General features: G+C 56.7%; 1 protein-coding gene across 2 annotated transcripts; it reads right to left on the minus strand.

The window, feature by feature from the left end:
- Positions 1-4,193: 4,193 nt before the first annotated feature.
- Positions 4,194-10,850, minus strand: VRTN (vertebrae development associated). Of its 2 annotated transcripts, none has more exons than XM_035329144.1 (2): positions 10,809-10,850; positions 4,194-7,351 (listed from the first exon to the last, which is right to left on the minus strand). In XM_035329144.1, exon 2 carries the CDS (start codon positions 7,348-7,350, stop codon positions 5,326-5,328), a length of 2,025 nt encoding a protein of 674 aa, XP_035185035.1. In that variant the 5' UTR covers position 7,351; positions 10,809-10,850; the 3' UTR covers positions 4,194-5,325. The 2 variants fall into 2 exon arrangements, with proteins under 2 accessions (XP_035185035.1, XP_035185033.1); XM_035329142.1 differs by lacking the exon at positions 10,809-10,850 and adding an exon at positions 10,361-10,510.
- Between the last annotated feature and the right edge of the window lie 5,498 nt (positions 10,851-16,348).

Here is a 16,348-nt window from a genome sequence, read left to right on the forward strand (position 1 = left end):
AAGGACGAGAATTAGGTAGAGAGAGGATGGAGGGTTTCTGTTCAGGCTGCCTAGAGGAGAAGCTGAAAATAAAATGAGCTCAAAGAGGGGCAGGAAAATGTGAACAGTAGGAGTGAATAGCCAGGCCTGGCTTCTGATGGTGGGGAGAAGTGATGGGGTGCCTGGGAGAGGTGAGGGGCATCCCCGCCTGAGGCGCTGGATGCATGCGATGGGCACGGGAACCAGCCTCCCCCTACCCCCATGGTCCCACTTCTCATCCCCATGGCAGTGTCCCCAATCCTTGCCAGGGCTCGTCCCCAAAAGCTGCTCATCCCTGCACACCCCTTTGTCTCCTTTAATTGGAGGCACACAGGGCAGGACTGGGCTAATTCCAAAGGACCAACAGAATTAAAGAGAGTTTTCTGCTAATAGCCTGAATCTCTGATGATCTTGTAAAAGGGGGGGAAGGGGCTGAGCAAGCGCATCCCTAAGGGGGGCATTATGCAAATGGAGAAATTAGTTGGAAACAGCCTGAAGGGAAACATGTGGAAATTGAAATCCAAGGACCAGCATGGAGAATGCTGCTGAATAACTTACCGCAGACGTGCAGCGTCTGCTGCAGCCACCGGAGCAGAAGGGAAGGAAGCAAAAAGCCTGGGAGCCACAGCAGTCGGGGGAGATGCAAGCTCCAGAAATGTGACTGAGCTAAGAAAATTTAAAAACAAAACAAAACAAAACAAAACAAAACAAACAAACAAACAAACAAACAAACAAACAAAAAAACAGCCAGGGCTGTGGAGATGTGACTCCTCACCCACTGCCTCCCATTCTCCCAGGTGGAAGGGAGCCCCCCTCCAGGACCTGCAGCCCCACAGTGGGATCTCAGAAATTTTGGGCAAAAGAGGAGTAGCCTTGAATTCTGGCCTGGAAATATTTCTAATCCAGAAAATAGAAGACTGGGCTGGGCAACCAGAGGTGCCCACCCCAGAGCAGTGATGGGTGGTGATGGGTCCCCCAGATTTCCTGGGGGCTGGCAAGAGAGGATTTGGGGTTCCCTGAGATGGGGATGGGGGCTTGGTTAAATAGTGATGCCTTACAAAGATGTACACAGACACCTGCTCCCCAAGCCAGCGCTGTCAGGGCAAAACCACCTCCACTGCCCCACCAAGACTCCTCTGGGGCTGTCAAGAAAAGAGCCACAGGGAACAACGAGCAGGGTCTGTCCTCCTTGCTTAATGGCACCACCAGTGTTTTCCTTCCACAACAATCCGGTGAGGAAATAGCTGATTATCTGAGACAGGGCACATTGTCTATTCCCGTAAAAAGAAGAAAAGAAAAAAAAAAAAAAAAAAAGGCAAGCAAAGCAAGAGCATGTATCAGTGTGTCCCTTGGGCAGCCCCCCCTCTCCCCTCTGCTCCCCACAAACAGCCTGCAGCAGGGTGTGCCCATGGCTGTGCCACTCCTCTGGGGGCTGAGGGGAGGATTTTTGGGAGAGAAGCCAATTAAGAGACATCACTGCAGCGTCAGGCAGGAATCCTGGGTGCTCATTACTTCTCCTCTCCCTCCGCCATCTCAGGCAGCCCCACGTTTAGGAAGGCACCGCGGGGTTGAGCTGTCTCACCCTGCACACCCCCCTCCCCTGTGTCCCCCTGATCCCAAGGCATGGGGACGCTTGGGAATGGTTGGGGACCACCCTGCAGCACCCCCCAGCACTGGGATTTTTCCACCTCCTTCTCTCAGTGAACAAACACCTGCAAGCTTCAGCACCGGGCATCATCCTCCCCCTCTCCCCAGCACCATCGGATTGTCACTGCATCTCCTGAGCCAGGTCCTCTGGTCCCCAAGGTCCCCTGGTGAAGGAGGGCTGGGGACAAGGGTGGGGAGGAAGCCAGGGAAGGAGAACTGACATGCGAAGAAATGTAATCTCTGCCAAAATGCCATCCCCAAAGTCATAAATCAAAGTCTGGACGCAGACAAGGAACTCTTGACAGCATTGGACAAGAAAGATGGATATTTTTTCCTTCTCAAAGTGTGTTTATATTTGAGTGTTTTCTCCAAAGCTCGTGTGTTTTCCAGATGTTGATTATGCTAAATCAGCAGGGTACGTCAGCTCACTTGTTTTCTAGAAGAGGGCAGGGAACGCAGCATCTGGATGTCGGCCAAACAGCTGGTGTGGCACCGTGTGGACAGCTGTCAGGCAGGGCTGGTCCAGGCCAGCCTAGATGGGTGTAAATGGGTTATTAATATTTTAGAAGATCTGCTGGGCTGGAGGGTAAAATCCTTGAAGATCAGGACGAGGATTGATCTTTTCCCATATTCTCATTAGCAAGTCAGCAGAGGAAGGAAGGGTGTGTTGGTGACATTTGCTAATGAGACAAAATCAGGAGGATTTGGAAATACCAAGTACGAATAAAGAAACTGGGCAACCCTGATAACCAGAACAGTGGCACTGGGGTGGGATCGGGCAGTGGGAAATGCGTGGAGGGGCTTATCCAGGGGACTGATCCAGGTAGTCCCTTTTTTTCCTCATCTTTCCTCCCTTCCCCACATAGATATTCTTGATAATTAATTGCTTTTGTGCTTGCTGCTCACATTTGAATGGTGACACTAGCTTTTCTGTCCTCCTGTTGTGGATCTGTCTCCACCCTGGTGGTTCTCACATGGCTCAGAGCTGCTCGTGCCCCCGCAGATGATCCCTAAATCATCTCTGCTGTGGGGAGGTAACAGGGACCACCAGGGCTCCCAGGTCCTTTTGTAAAGACATCACTTCCATCAGGAAGGCCGTATCTGGCAAACTTCTTGTTAGAATGGCCCAGATGCCAACTGCATGCTGAATGTCAAGACTGCAGATTGTTGGTCCCGTGGGAAGGACAGCTTCTGGACAGAGACCGCTGCCCACTGTAGGTGAATCACAGCTCCTGCACCGCACCGAGGAGCAGCACCCGGACCAGCCCTTCCTGCAGACCATTATCGCTCATTAAGCCATTTGCAGTCACCTGGTTTATTAGGCAGGCTTATTGCCCTCCTAGCCGCCGTGTTTAACATCCCCGTTGAAGAGGAACGAGTGGTCCCCCACGTAACCACCTGGTTTTATTGCAGGGATGACATTCTGCCTCCACCAGCAGGCACCTGCCCTTGCTCCTGGGTAGGACGCTGCTCTCGCCCCACCTGAGGACAGGAGGAGCACGGCAGGGTGGCACCACTGTCCCTGTCCCCAGAGCACCCCTGAAACTTTCACATCCTGCCCTGGCTGCCACCAGGGAGGAGCCCCACCACCCCGACCCAGCCAGCACAGCGTGATAGATGTGGATGGATGTGAATTAGGTGTGTTAGCGGATAAGCAGAGCCCTAAATTACAGGCAGGTGGGGAGCTGCTCCACACAGGCTTTACAGCCCCCAGCCTCTGCGTTTTAATCTCCTTTTACTGCTTTCATTTCCGTCTTGGCTTGGGGTCAGTGCTTTTGAGCACCCGCCTGTGAGGGATCTCAGTGACACCTGAACTAAATCTTGCTCCGTGCCTGCAAAGGGAGAGATTTATCAGCAGCATGGGGCAGAGCTGCTGGGACTGCCTCAAATTCATCTCCTGCCATACAAGCACAGCACAACGGGTGTGAATTGAGCACCATGAGTTCCCCCCAGACACTGCTCAGCCTCAGACTGCCCCCATAAATAGCAAGTGCTCGCCACCCATCACATTAGCAGCCCCCCACCATGCCTGATGGACACCCCGCCCCTGTCCCCAGCCCACCCCAGGCTCAGGGTCCCCTGGGAGGACCTGGGCTAGCACCAGCAGTCAGACAACCCGTGCCTTCTGCTGCCACAGCTCAGCAGAGGGAGGGCCCAGCCCCAGCCCAGAGGTTTCATGCCTGCCTTCACAGCCGCTGTCACTGTGGAAAGTGGCTACCTCCAGCCTCCGGCAGTTCAGAGACACGGATAATCACTCTGGAGTAATTATCAGCTTGCTCCCTTGGAGGAGTTCACTGGTGAGAAGTCACTGGCAGCTAATTACTCCAATTACTTCCTGACACACAGAGCCCAGGCGCTGAGAGCTCTCTGCAGCAGCACCCAGCACTGCCCAGCACCTCCCACTGCAGGCCCCATGTCCCCTACCCAAGGGGCCCACTGACCCCAGATCCCCTCCCCTGGGACCACACACAGCAAGGCGGCATCCCCTCACCCCACAGAGCACTTCCTAGGGGTGGATGGATGGTGACAAGGTCCCTCTAGCACCCCTGCCAAGGAGGTAAGGGGTCACCACCCAGTTCTGAAAAGCAAATGGAGAGGGAAAAGCCTTGCCCAGAAATCCCTCACATAGGAGCGAGGAACCACACAGGACTGGGAGTAGAAGTCTTTATTGCTTTCAGTTCTTACAAGTCAGGCGTACGCAGCCACGTTTGCTGCGAGGAGGCAGTCACTGTGCCTTGAGCTCGCAGCGTGGCTCAGGGAGAGGCTTTGGGCCCACAGGGTTTGGTCCCTGCCCCACCGCAGGTGGACACCTTCCTGCAGGCACCAGGGAAGAGACACAGAAGGTAGCTGCCACCTCTGAGTGAAGGACTGTGTGAAAGAGGCTATTGCTACAAGACCAGGAAGGTCAGGGATGGCTTCTCCAGAGCCTAAAAAAAAAAAAAAAAAAAAAAAAAAAAAAAACAACAACAAAAAGGACAGCAGCTCCTGGCTTGGCAAGGGAACCTAACACGTTCCCAGCACAGGCTACAATGGGGACACAACCCAAACCCATCCTCTAACAGCCTCTGGTTCCTCCAGGGAAGATCAGGGCAGCTAGGGACAGCTATTAAAAGCTCGAAAGCTAAAGTGGCATCAGTGCTGGCCTGAGATTAAGCCTTCATCCTCCTTAACTGGGAGGAGCACAGATCAGAGATGTACACATATTCCCTCAAAAAAAAAAAAACCACTGAGCACTCCCCAAGCCCCCCTCACCCACATATAAGGCTTGCTGAGGGGATGCCAGGTGCCTCCATGCTCAGTTCTGCACATCCCCATCACTCCTTCACCTGTGCACAGGGCAGACAGTCCTTCAAGTCCTCCACCCCAAGCACACAGGGGAGGACTGACATGCCCTGTGGCCCCTGCTCATCCCCTGAGCACAACTGAGGACAAGATCCCTCTGCCCCTCTCCTCCGGGGCAGCCAGAGCCTGCCTCCCACTCCTCCCATCTCTGGGAGTGGGCACCGTGCAGGCACTCCCATACCTGATTGAACCCCCCAGAAAACAAAAATCAGAGACTAGGAACAAAACAAAACCAGAACAAAAAGTTAGGCCTGGGCCCTGGCCTGGACACCCCAGCGGAGAGCCGCAGGGCACAGAGCAGCTGTGGCAAAGCAGCCCTCAGGCATCCACGAGGGTCAGCCCGTCGTGCAGGGCACGCTTCCACATGTAGTAGGTGGAGCGGGCCGTGAGGGGGAAGCGGGCACTGAACTCCTTGTAGGTGGGGAAGGTCTTCGACTCGAAGCGCTGCTGCAGGAACAGCTTGGCTTGCGCCTTGAACTGGGCAGTGGCAATCACATCCATCACAAACATCCGGCTGTTGGCTCGCTCCGACACAGCGTAGCCCGAGATGGTGGCGTTGTATGGAGTGGCTGGCGCTCGCTTCTCTAGCTGCTTGCTCCCTACCTCCATGGGCAACTGGGGCTTGACACCCAGCTCGGCCCTCTGTGGCCTCAGGACAGCAACCCGCTTCAACAGCCGCTTGGAGCTGGCCCAGGGCAGGCGCTGCCGTCTGAGTGCCCGGCCGCTGCCCTTCCAAAACCAGTAGGTGGTGGAGGAGAGCGCTGGGTAGCGCAGACGGAACTTGCCGAATGGCAGCTGCCACTGCTGGACCTGCCTCCGGGCCACGTCTCGCAGCTGCTTCCTCCAGCAGAGAGAGGGCTTGAGCTGCAGGAGACTCCTGGGTGCTGGCCGGTCTCCATTCAGCCTCTTCCTAACAGGCAAGCTGCTTGGCTTCAGCTGGAGGAGTGGTTTTCCTATGGCTAGAGGTTTGGGGTTATCCAAGGGAGACTGAGGGGGCTTGAAGTTGGGGTTCTCCTTGATTGCTTTTCTTCGCCAGTTGTAGTAAGTGGACCTGGAGATGCCGGGGAAGCTGCGCTTGAAGCACCTGTAAGGCACCAGAGTGTTCATGGAAATGCATTTCTCCAGGTAGGATTTGGCTCCTCGCATGAAGATCCCTGCTTGGACTGGGTCTAGGGAAGGACTCGGGGGCCTAAAGCTTGCCTCTGAATTTGCCGGCTCATCCACAGCCTTTTTTGGGACATCCCTGTGAAGCTCCTGCAACCCATGGGCCTCAGCCAGAGCAGAGGCATCTCCGTTGACCACACTTTGCATCTCGTGCTTCCAGGCATAGTACGTGGACCGGGAGATTTCTGGAAACATCTGTCGGAAGTGCTGGAGGGGGATTATGTTGCCCTCTTGGAAGCAGGACTGAAGGAAGTGTTTGGCTGCAAACCTGGCAGCTGCTTTCTGCCGGTGCTCGCGAGACTGGCGCTTCCAGCGGTAGAAGGTGCTCTTGGTGATGCTGTACCTGTCACGGAGGTTGGAGTACGTCAGCTGGGGATCGCTGTTCAGCAGCTCGAGGGTCTTCATGGGCTGGACGGGAGGTTCTGGTGAGGGCATCGTGGGTTCCAGCTCCTCCAGACCAACCACAGCCACAAAGTACTGTGCTTTGAAGACCTGCCTGGAAAGCTGCTGCCCCGACCACATGATGTGGAGTGTGGAGGTCCGCGGGCCGCACTTCCTGGGCCGGATGAGGCGGTTGAAATATGGCCGGATCTTCAAGTTGCTCATGGGGTAGATGGAGTAGATGTTACACTGAAGCACCGAGGCAAGAGCGTAGACATGCCACATGTTGGCAAAGGTGCCAGGGAAACAGGTAGCTTTGATATCAGCATCAAAGATAGCCTCCAGGATAGCCATGGGGAGGCTGGTCATCTCCGGGGTCTCCTCGGTGCAGAGGGAGTAGCGGGCAGCCTGTAGCATCACCTTGGAGTCAATCATGCCGTTCAAGTAGTACTGCTTGTGCAGCAGCATCTCCACCACCGTACGCACCTGCAGCTCCAGGCTGAGGCTGGGGTTGCCCCAGAGCAGCACACTGGCTGCCTCGAAGAGGCGGTTCCCCTCCCCTTTGCAAACCAGAGGCAGCATGTTACTTGGGGCATCCTCGGGATAGAGGCTCCTGGCTACTCGGTCAACTTCCAGCTCCTCTTGAAATTGCCTCCCGCAATAGCCGGGCAGGGAGAAGGATGACAGGGTCCTCTCCGCCTCCAGCGCGGCGCTGGTGAGGCCCTCCAGACCAAAGCATTCGGTGGCCTCCTGCAGCTCCTGCAGCACAGACTGCACCAGCTGGTGCCGCTGGATCATCCTGAAGGACAGCAGAAAGAAAGGAGTTGCATGAGATCAAGACAGTGCATGCTCCAGACTGATGGGGGCCTGTTACCTCCAGCTCTTCCCCAAATGTTAGGAAGGGGGAAGAGGGCGGAGGAAAGGCCTCTGCTCTCCCCCCACCCACACTCCAAGGACAAAGGAGGAAGCCTGGGTCCCCACAGGCAGACCTGGGACAGGGACACGGGCTCAGCTTGCTCTGCAGTGACCTCCTGTGGGCAGCACGCATGGCACACAGCCCCCGGAGATGTCTGCGATGGATGGGACAAACTAAAGAGCAACAGCACCCATCGGAGTGGGAGACGAGGCCACCCTCAGCCCCCACACACCTAGCTTTGTGCCCAGCCTCACCCCTACCCCCGGCTCCCCCACAGGTTGCTGCCCCACAGTGCATTTTACCTCCCCACTGCCAGCACATATAACGAGCCTCAGGTGTGAAATATCCATCATCTCAGCAGGAACACACAGGTGACACAGCAACACCGTGCAGGGGCATGGAGGGACCAGCCTGCAAGGCATTCAGGCTGACAGAAGGGACAAGGAGCTGCTCCCTCCCTCGAAGCAGGGCACTGCTGCTGCAGCCACCACAAGACCTGACACAGGAGGAGCAGCCGGAGCCGAGCCAAGCCACAGTTACTGCTGCCTGAGCTGTAACACTAGGTGTCACTTGCTGCTCAGCAGAGAAGCACTGCCAGCTGGGGAGAAGGGGAGAAAAAGAGCACAGCCCCCAGAAGCCCTGCCAGGCAGGAGGCAACCCCAAAGTGCAGATGGAGTGAGAGAATGGGGTGGGTAGCTCAAGGGCTGCATGGAGCCCTTCTTTCCCAGGTCAGCCCTTCCCAATCCCCTGCGTGCCAGCTCCCACTCAGAGGATCCAAGGGGCCCAACCCACATCCCCTCCTTTGTCAGCGTTGGTCTTGACACCCACATGGCTCTGCCCCAACCACTCCAGGAGCACCCCCATGACCAGCTCCACCACCACATCCCCTTTCAGCACTGTTTCACCAGCAGCCAGCTCAGACCTCTCACCCCACCAGCCCCATCTTTCCCCCTCGAATCAGTTTGCCCACAGGGAACACTGCATTTCACTCAGAGCAGCCCAGTCTGGTCAGTTTTCTCCTCATGCAGAGCCCTGCTCATTCTGTGCCACCCCCTGCATATTGGGCATCACTTTGTTGTCTCCTTCATTCCCGTCCCAGCTGGAGACCCACCTTCTCGAACACTTTGGAGGTATCACTACACACTCAGCTCTGCAGGGAGATGCCACAGAGAGAGGCAGCAGTCCTGGAGCAGAGCAGACATCCTGCCTGACCCTTCCTGATTCTCCACCCTGGGCCCTGCTGCAGATAACGTTACTACTGCTGCAGTACCTACAACCCCTGGCCATGACCAAACAGCAAACGGGACAAGGTGCCACATATCACACTGCTGCATCCAGGCTGCTTCACCGCAGGGAGCCCCGCACTGCTGCTGCCCCTTGCCTTTAATCAGGTCACCAGACCAGCTCTCCTCCCCAAGCTGAGCCCCTCCGTGGGCTCCTACAGCCCCTGTGGGCTCCTACACACTGGAGGCCAGGGCCTTCTCTTACAGCTGCAGGGCATCAGCTATCAGAGACAACACAGGAGAAGGCACACAGCTGCGAAGGAAAGGGATACATTTGTCCTCAGACCCTTCAACCAAGCAAGCATGGGGTTGTGTGCCAGATCTGGCTGGGACAGAGTTAATTCTGTTCACAGCAGCCCCTGCAGGGCTGCGTTTTACGTCTGTGACCAGAACAATGCTGATAACACACTGATGTTTCACCTATTGCTAAGCAGCGCATGCACAGCATCCAGACCTTCTGTTTCTCACTCTGGCCCCCAGTGAATAAACTCGGGATGCACAAGAGGCTGGGAGGGGGCACAACCAGGCAGATGACCAAATTAACCAAAGAGCTGTTCCTTGCCATATAAGCAATAAAGAGGTTGAGGAGGGGGGTTAGGGAAGCCTTTAGCCATCTTTTGCTTGAGAACTGGCTGAGCATCAACATGGCCATGGGATGTGATGAGTGATTGCTTTGCATCATTTACTTTTGTTCTTTCTTCCATCTCTCCTTTGCTCACTAAATGATTATCTCAAACCACAAGTTTCCTCACTTTTACCCCTCCCCTACCAGGGTTGTTAACCCACAAAGATTGTCACTTGGGGTCAGGTCTGTACTTTTGCTGCCCCAGAGGCTCACGGAAGTTTATCCTGCAGAGTGGCATTTTCACATAGCCAGCAGTGAACAGTGCATGGCAAGGAGCTGGAGCAGAGCTGCCCCTCCATACAGCCAGGCAGGGAGAGCCCCAGCACAGCCCAAGCCCTCATTCTCCACGGCCACATCCCCTGCAGCCGCTGGGAGAGCAGGGCAAGGAAGAGGCAAAAAGCTTTTCCCCTGGAGGGGGCAAGGAGACAGCACAGGCTAGGGAGCACCGGGAACACGCCTGGTCTTTATGGCCTGGTGGGCATTTCCCACCCCCTTATGGCTTGGAGGGGGGAACAGAGAGCTGGAGGCACAGATTTTAATCCTTTTCTTAAGGAATAACCCACAGCCTCAGTGTCACTGCCAGCTCCTGCCGCCCAGCTCTGGAGCAACAAGACCTCGCAGGCAAGCCTAAGGCAAAAGCCACAGCTCTGGCATCACAGATAAATTCCTGGGAGATTGCATGGAGGGGGGCCGGGCAAGCCAGAAGCAAAGGACATCAGCCACTGCTGAGCTGCGGGCTTGGGCTCATCGGCAGAGCGAGCCCAGCAGCTCCCAACACAGAGGAGCTGCTGCAGAGTGAGGTTCCCCCCCCGCCGCCCTCCCAGCACAGCCAGCTGAACGCGATGGACAAACGCTCCCCAACTCACCACAGCCCCGAGAAGCAACCGAGTGAGCTTTTCAGTACTGATAAAGGAGGTTATAGCTAACCCGGCCGCTTTTGCATTGTAACAGATAAGCGAGCACTTGCAGATCACGTTCTCTCACCTAAACTGATGGGCTGGTGGCATCCAGTAGTGCAAGTTCCCCAAGCCAGCCCTGAAAACGCTCCCACCAGCAGGAATCCGGGAGCCCTCAGCCCCTGCTGCCGAGTGCCAGCACCTCGCAGCTCTGCTGGGACCCCAGCGGCGTGGGACAGCTCAGCTCGCTCCTGAGCCCAGCTGCGGGCAGCGAGGGCTTTCACCTGAGGGGTTTTTCAGCTGAACCACCGTAGCTGCACAAGAGAAGCACAAAAGCCTCAAGGGGCTGCCTAGGTGAGAAATATCACCCCTGGGGCTCCCCCAGGTGAGAGAAGCCCGCTCCCACCACCCATCGCCCCCACCTCTACCCGACTTTATTTTAGAAGGGAAAATAACTAAGCCTCCGACGTGCGCTAACCCAGGCCAGCGCATCCCAGCGACACCTAGCTGCGGCTCCCCGGGCACGGGGAACTTACCTCCGGAGCACAGGCGGCACCTGACTGCAGCCCCGCTCCCCGAGCGGACCCGCGGGGACCTCCACGGCCGCCCGGGGCTCCCCGAGCCGAGGAGGGGACCGCGCTGTCGCCCGGGGGACAAAGGGACGCGCAGCCCCGGCGAGGACGCCGGAGAAGAAGGGGACGGAGGAAGGAGGGGAAGCAGCAGCCGCCGTCGGGGCGGCCCCGCCGCACTCACCTGGCCCCGCGGGTCGGGTCGGGCCGGGCCGGGTCGCGCCCCGCCCGCCGCTGCGCACCTTTAAGGGCGGCGGCAGGAAGCGGCGCGGAGCCGCCGCCGCCGCGGCCCCGGTGCCAGCCCCGCGGGGACCCTCGGGAGCAGTGCGGGGCCGAGCCGGGCCGGGCCGAGCCGGGCCGCCCCTCCCCTCGCTCCCCCTCCCCTCCCCCGGCAGGAAGCGGGCCATCCCCGCCGCCCCGGCCCAGATGAAAGCGGAGCGGGCCGGGGGTCACTTCCAAAGCTAAAGTGATAATGGCCATTGTCCCGCCGACAGCGCGCTTAAAGGGCCCGCGGCGCCCGCCCACACGGCCCCCAGGGCCGCAGCAACCCCGACACCCCGCGGCAGGGCAGCCCCGGGACCGGGGTGCCAGCCCGGCCCTTCGTGCCCCACGGGGCGGAGGTGGCCCCGCGCTGCCGGGTGGGTGCCGGCTCCGGAGCGGGCATCGTCATCGTGGCTGTGGGGCTGGCACGGCCACAGTGTGTGTGTCTGACCCGGTGCTGGGCCCACCGGCATGGTGAAGGCTTCCAGACCTTCTCGTTTGGGCACAAGGGACACCCAAGTGACAGCCATCCTCTCCTTGCCCTCACCTCCCAGCCACGCTTGTGCCACCCACAGCCCCTCTCCATCCCTCCGGAGCAGCCTTCCTGCCCGCTATCTCTGCCCCGCTGCCTAATCTCCGGCCCCGCGTCCCCCTCCTTAACTCCCGCACACACAATGGGTTCATCAGGGCATCACGTGAGGCTGTGCAAACACCACGCGCGCCAGGCACGTCGCTCCGCCACTAAAACCAGCTCCACCCTATGTCCTCCTCAAGAGCCCAGAGCTCTCTCTGGGCCCTTCCTCTTCCCAAGCTCTCCCCACCTAACCCCGTCCCTGTCCCAAAGCCCATGCTGACCCCAGGGCCTCCTGCCACCCACTGAATCCCACACTCCTGCACCTCTGGCTCTCCTGTGGGGCTTGCTGGTGGGAGATGATCCTCACGAAGACTCAGCTGCTGGCTGCAGACACCAGGGGTTTCCAGTCCCAGCTGGGTGGGTTGGCCATTGGCCAACCACCTATCCAGCCTTAGCACTGCTCCTCTCACCTCCCAGGAACACAGTTTGACAGGAGAAGTGAGCTCCCTGGAAGCTGCGGACTGGCCCCACTCTCGCCCCTTGCAAGTCCTCCCTGCCCCAGCTAAGATCTATCTCCCAAGCTGACCGAAACCTGAGCCCCAGTGCTCCCTGAGATCTCTTACTACACAGAGACAAGTCGCAGTGAAAGGAAGAGAGACCTAAATCATCCCCCAGCGAGCTTTTTCCCCTGCTCAGGTAATCTTTGTATCTCCACCGCCAGCTCCACTCTTTCTATCAGCCTGGCCAGCCCTGGACGTGCTCCCTGAGCGGCTGGCGTTCGCAGCCACAGCTGCTCCCTCCCCTTCTCATCCTTCATCCTTTTAACTTCTTTGGTTGCAAATGCAAAGCAGTGCTCACAGGGCAGTGAGACACTGGTAAATGCCAGAGTCAGCAGGGTCAGTGATTAACATAGGAGCTGGAAAACACACAAAGAGACAGCCTGGGCAGTTCTGTTATGCAGATCACTGCACACACGGGCTTCCAGCATATAAACAAGTAGTTAGCATTTTTCTGTTCCTTGGAGGAGTTCAGTGGGGGACCAGCGTGCTTCCTGCTTTGGTGCTGGATGCTTCAGCATGGCAGCGGGTTGTGGAGACCTTTGCAGTTCAGCTTGGCTTGCCAGAAGCTTCTCTGCCTGTTGTGCTTTAACCTGCTTGCTGCTGCCCGTCCTTTCAGAACAAAGGTGCGCTGATATCCAACCACACATGGGCCTTGGTGCCGGGGGGCATGGACATCCAGCAGCACTGGAAGGCAGGTTTTGCTGCTCCGAGTTTGGGCACAGGCTTCTCCCAGGCCAAGAGCAACCTCCTTGTTCAGTAGGTACAATTCTCGTTGGTTTGAACCCGATGAGGAGGGTGTCCCAAGGACGTGGTGCTGGGTTCCTGTGCAGTGGTGACACACATGGGGATGATATTCAAACACTCAGTTATCCACCCAGCAGGAAAGCACCCCAAACCCACCTCCAATCCCACCCAGAGGACCTCTGGGAGTGGAGGGAGTCAGAGCTCCCTACTCACTGTCCATGGCTGGACCAGAGGAGACCATCCAGGTAGGATGGGAAATGTCTGAAATAATGCCATATATGCAGGAAATGTCTGAAATAATGCCATTCGGAGCAGGTCAGACTGTGGACTCATTGCCAAAACCAGCTCTGGAATTGGAACAGGTTGACCTAAACAGACTAAACTGACATGTCTATCCCTTCAAAACCATTGCTGGTGTTCTGGATTCTGTTTTTCCCATCTTTCTCCCTCTGGAGCACTGCAGAGTCAGAATCTGAGTGCTGTCATCCCTCTGGGAAGTCAGGGGAGCTGGAACTGCTGAGGGGCTGACAGGACTGAGAGCATTAAGGGCTTCCAGGAGAGTCCCAAGTGTCTGCTGTCTTGGCTGGGTTTCTCCCCTAGCATCACTCCATGAAGAAATACCAATGAGCAGATCTTGCAGCCTGAGATGGCAATAGAAGTAGGGTCACTGCAGCTGCAGTCTGCTCACTTACGAACGAACGTCAAATTGCATGAAATACTTCTCTGTGGTCCTGATGTGACTGTGCCCAGGGGGCCTGGAAAGCACGGATTCTGCCCCAGTCTCTGGAGTAACTTGTTCAAACTGAATGGCAGAAGTCCTGGTTTTGTGCTCATGTTGTCTGGTACACCTCATTCCCAGCCCTGAAGCCAGTTATGAGCACACTGCCTCACACTTCTGCTGGAGCTCATAACGGGATGCTCGGGTAGACAGACTGGTGGGCCCCGCGGAGAGGACCTGTGAGGCTCTTTCATTTCAGTGCCTGCCTCCAGGCGATGCCGGTGCCAGCAGAAAGACTGTTGTGTTCAGTTCTGCAAACACTGCACAGAGAGGGAGAGCTGCAAATTACAGGGAGTTTACAGACAGGAGCAAGAGAGCCGCTCTGATTGAATTATAGGAGACGGCGTGAGGAGCAAGATCTGTTTAGTGGTGCTGAAGTGAGAACTGGTGTGCAGGGACAGCCCAGTGTGTAAATCACAGAGGGTGAGAGGAATTAATGGGGATGACCTCAGCTGTGTGACTGAGGACAGAGGAATGGCATGGAGGACAGAAGAACTTGACCTGAACATTAGGACAGATTGGTGGCAAGGCCCAGCCAGGAGTTTTGGCTCCCTGAGGGCAGCAGGGAGTTGGCCTTGACATTAGATCCCATCTTGAACAAGAGACTGGAGGCCCCTAAGGCTCCTCCACATCCTGCTGCCCACTGCCTCTGCAGTGACTCAGCTCAGTGTCATTCCCCATCACTCACATGTGCCTCAGCGCCACTTCTTTCCCATCCCATGCAAAATGCCTGGGTCCCCAGTGCTCTTTTCCCATCTCTACCTTAAGATTCCCCCTTCATTCTCCTGTGGGACCTTAGTGCTGTCCCCTGAGAGAGACAGAGCACCCTGTTAGTGTGGCTGCCTCCCCTTTCACCTTCTGGGCGATGCTCAGTATGAACCAGTCCAATGCCCATGGGTGGCTTTGAAATTAGTTCCCATCTCTAATTACCCTCTGCTTCTCTCAGGGCTCATTTCCCTCTTCCAGCTGGATTCCCTCTTCCTTCCCAGAGGGAAAGTTTGAACTTGGTGCCATGCCCTTGCCACCCGCAGCATCGTGCTCCTGCTTGGGCAGGAGAGAAGTCCCTGTGAAACAGCGAGCACTGCTCCTTAGCACCAGCGAGGAGCAGGAGCTGTGGCCGTATCCTGGGGTCCCTGGGAGGGGTGGGGGAGAGCTGGGAACTGCTGGAGATTCAAAGTCAAGATCAAAGCGTTTCCCTCTGAAGCCCTAACACTCTCCTTCCCTCCCACTTGCACATAAAAGCACTCTGCCCTCAGCAGGCTCCCTAGGCGGGAGGGTGGCGGGAGGAGGGGGCTGGCTTCCCCCTTGCTTTTCCTGTGTTACTAATAGCTCTTCCCAGAGGTGAAATGGTGAAAATCCTTCCACCCCTCCTCCCCCATTCCTGCTCCTCTCCCAGAGGGCCTGAAGTTTTTTCAATGACTGCGATTTCATGGCAGACCTGGCCTTTGCTGGGGCGTTGCCGGCCAATGCCAGCCAGGACAGATGCGTGAGCAAAGCCTTTGAAGTGTACAGTAGAAAGATGCTGTTAGAGGCAAAGCGCGGGGAAGAAGGATTTAAAAGAAAGCAGAGCAGTTGGGCCCACGGGAGGGGGAAAGGCTAATTAAGGCACAGAGCATGGAGGGGGAAAAGACAGGATCATTAAGATAGCACAGCGGGAGCTGATGGTGCGGCTCCAGGGTGGCTTCAGCCAGGCTGAGCCTGGTGCCATCAGTTCTCCATTCCCACCCTCCGCTTTGTGGTGGCTTGGGAGTGTTGGTGACTGCTGATCAGTTCAGACGGCTGGTCCTGCTGAAAAATAGTTGTTTTAGTTCATGCCCCGATACAGAGAGAGATGAAGCTCAGAATGGGAGTCTGCATTATACCTGGCCAAATGCCCTTTACTTCCTATTGATTAGAAACAGAGCTAAAGACTGCAGGTCTGAAAAAGCAAAATGAAGAAGCTGCAAGCTCATACGGACATGTACAAAGAAGCTGTAGACTGGAAATGGGCAGGAAACAGTGGACTGAATTTTGGAAAAACCAGGAAGATGACATTCTTTTGGCAGTGCCTCATTACAAACCATTGCGCAAAACCAGCAGCATGAGGAAAGATGGGAATGGGAAAACTGAGGGGATGCAAGCTGGCGAGTCAAGACTGCCGTTCGGTGTCTGTTTTGGTGGTCATGGCAGCTCCTGCTTGCTTCAGGGCACAGGAGGCCCCAGGGACATGGACAGATATGGAGAGCCAGCAATGCAGGGAGGGCAGGCACTGAAAAGGCCACACTGTTTTTTCTGGGGAAAGGTGGAAGGCAGAGGGAAGTGCTGTAAAAGATGTAAATGCCTGGGTCCTGCTCCGAGCATAGGGGTGGAGAGGTGTGGGGGGGCACCGCTCCTTTGTGCTTGATCATGGCTGCCTCAGAGAGGGTCCTGGAGTTGACAGGGATGGGCAAAGGGCAGGGAGGAGGTGGAGGAAGAAGTTTGGGACAGAATCCACCCTGGCCATCACATCTCTGTGTCGGATCCCCTGGATGCCTTGGTGATGGGAAACTATTTTGTGGGCAGGGGAGGAAGGGGAGCAATGCCCCCTGCCATGAGGCAAAGCACAGGGGTC

This window comes from Oxyura jamaicensis, chromosome 5 (genome assembly GCF_011077185.1).
Source record: "Oxyura jamaicensis isolate SHBP4307 breed ruddy duck chromosome 5, BPBGC_Ojam_1.0, whole genome shotgun sequence".
Classification (NCBI taxonomy): Eukaryota; Metazoa; Chordata; class Aves; order Anseriformes; family Anatidae; genus Oxyura; species Oxyura jamaicensis.

What these genes read in the sequence shown, in the direction of transcription:
- VRTN (XM_035329142.1), bottom strand. Translation starts at nt 10,383, where the DNA reads ATGCCACCAGCCCATCAGTTTAG. An exon ending in CCACCAGCCCATCAGTTTAG is followed by an intron (nt 7,352 to 10,360) that starts GTGAGAGAACGT and finishes GCTGTCCTTCAG; the next exon opens with GATGATCCAGCGGCACCAGC.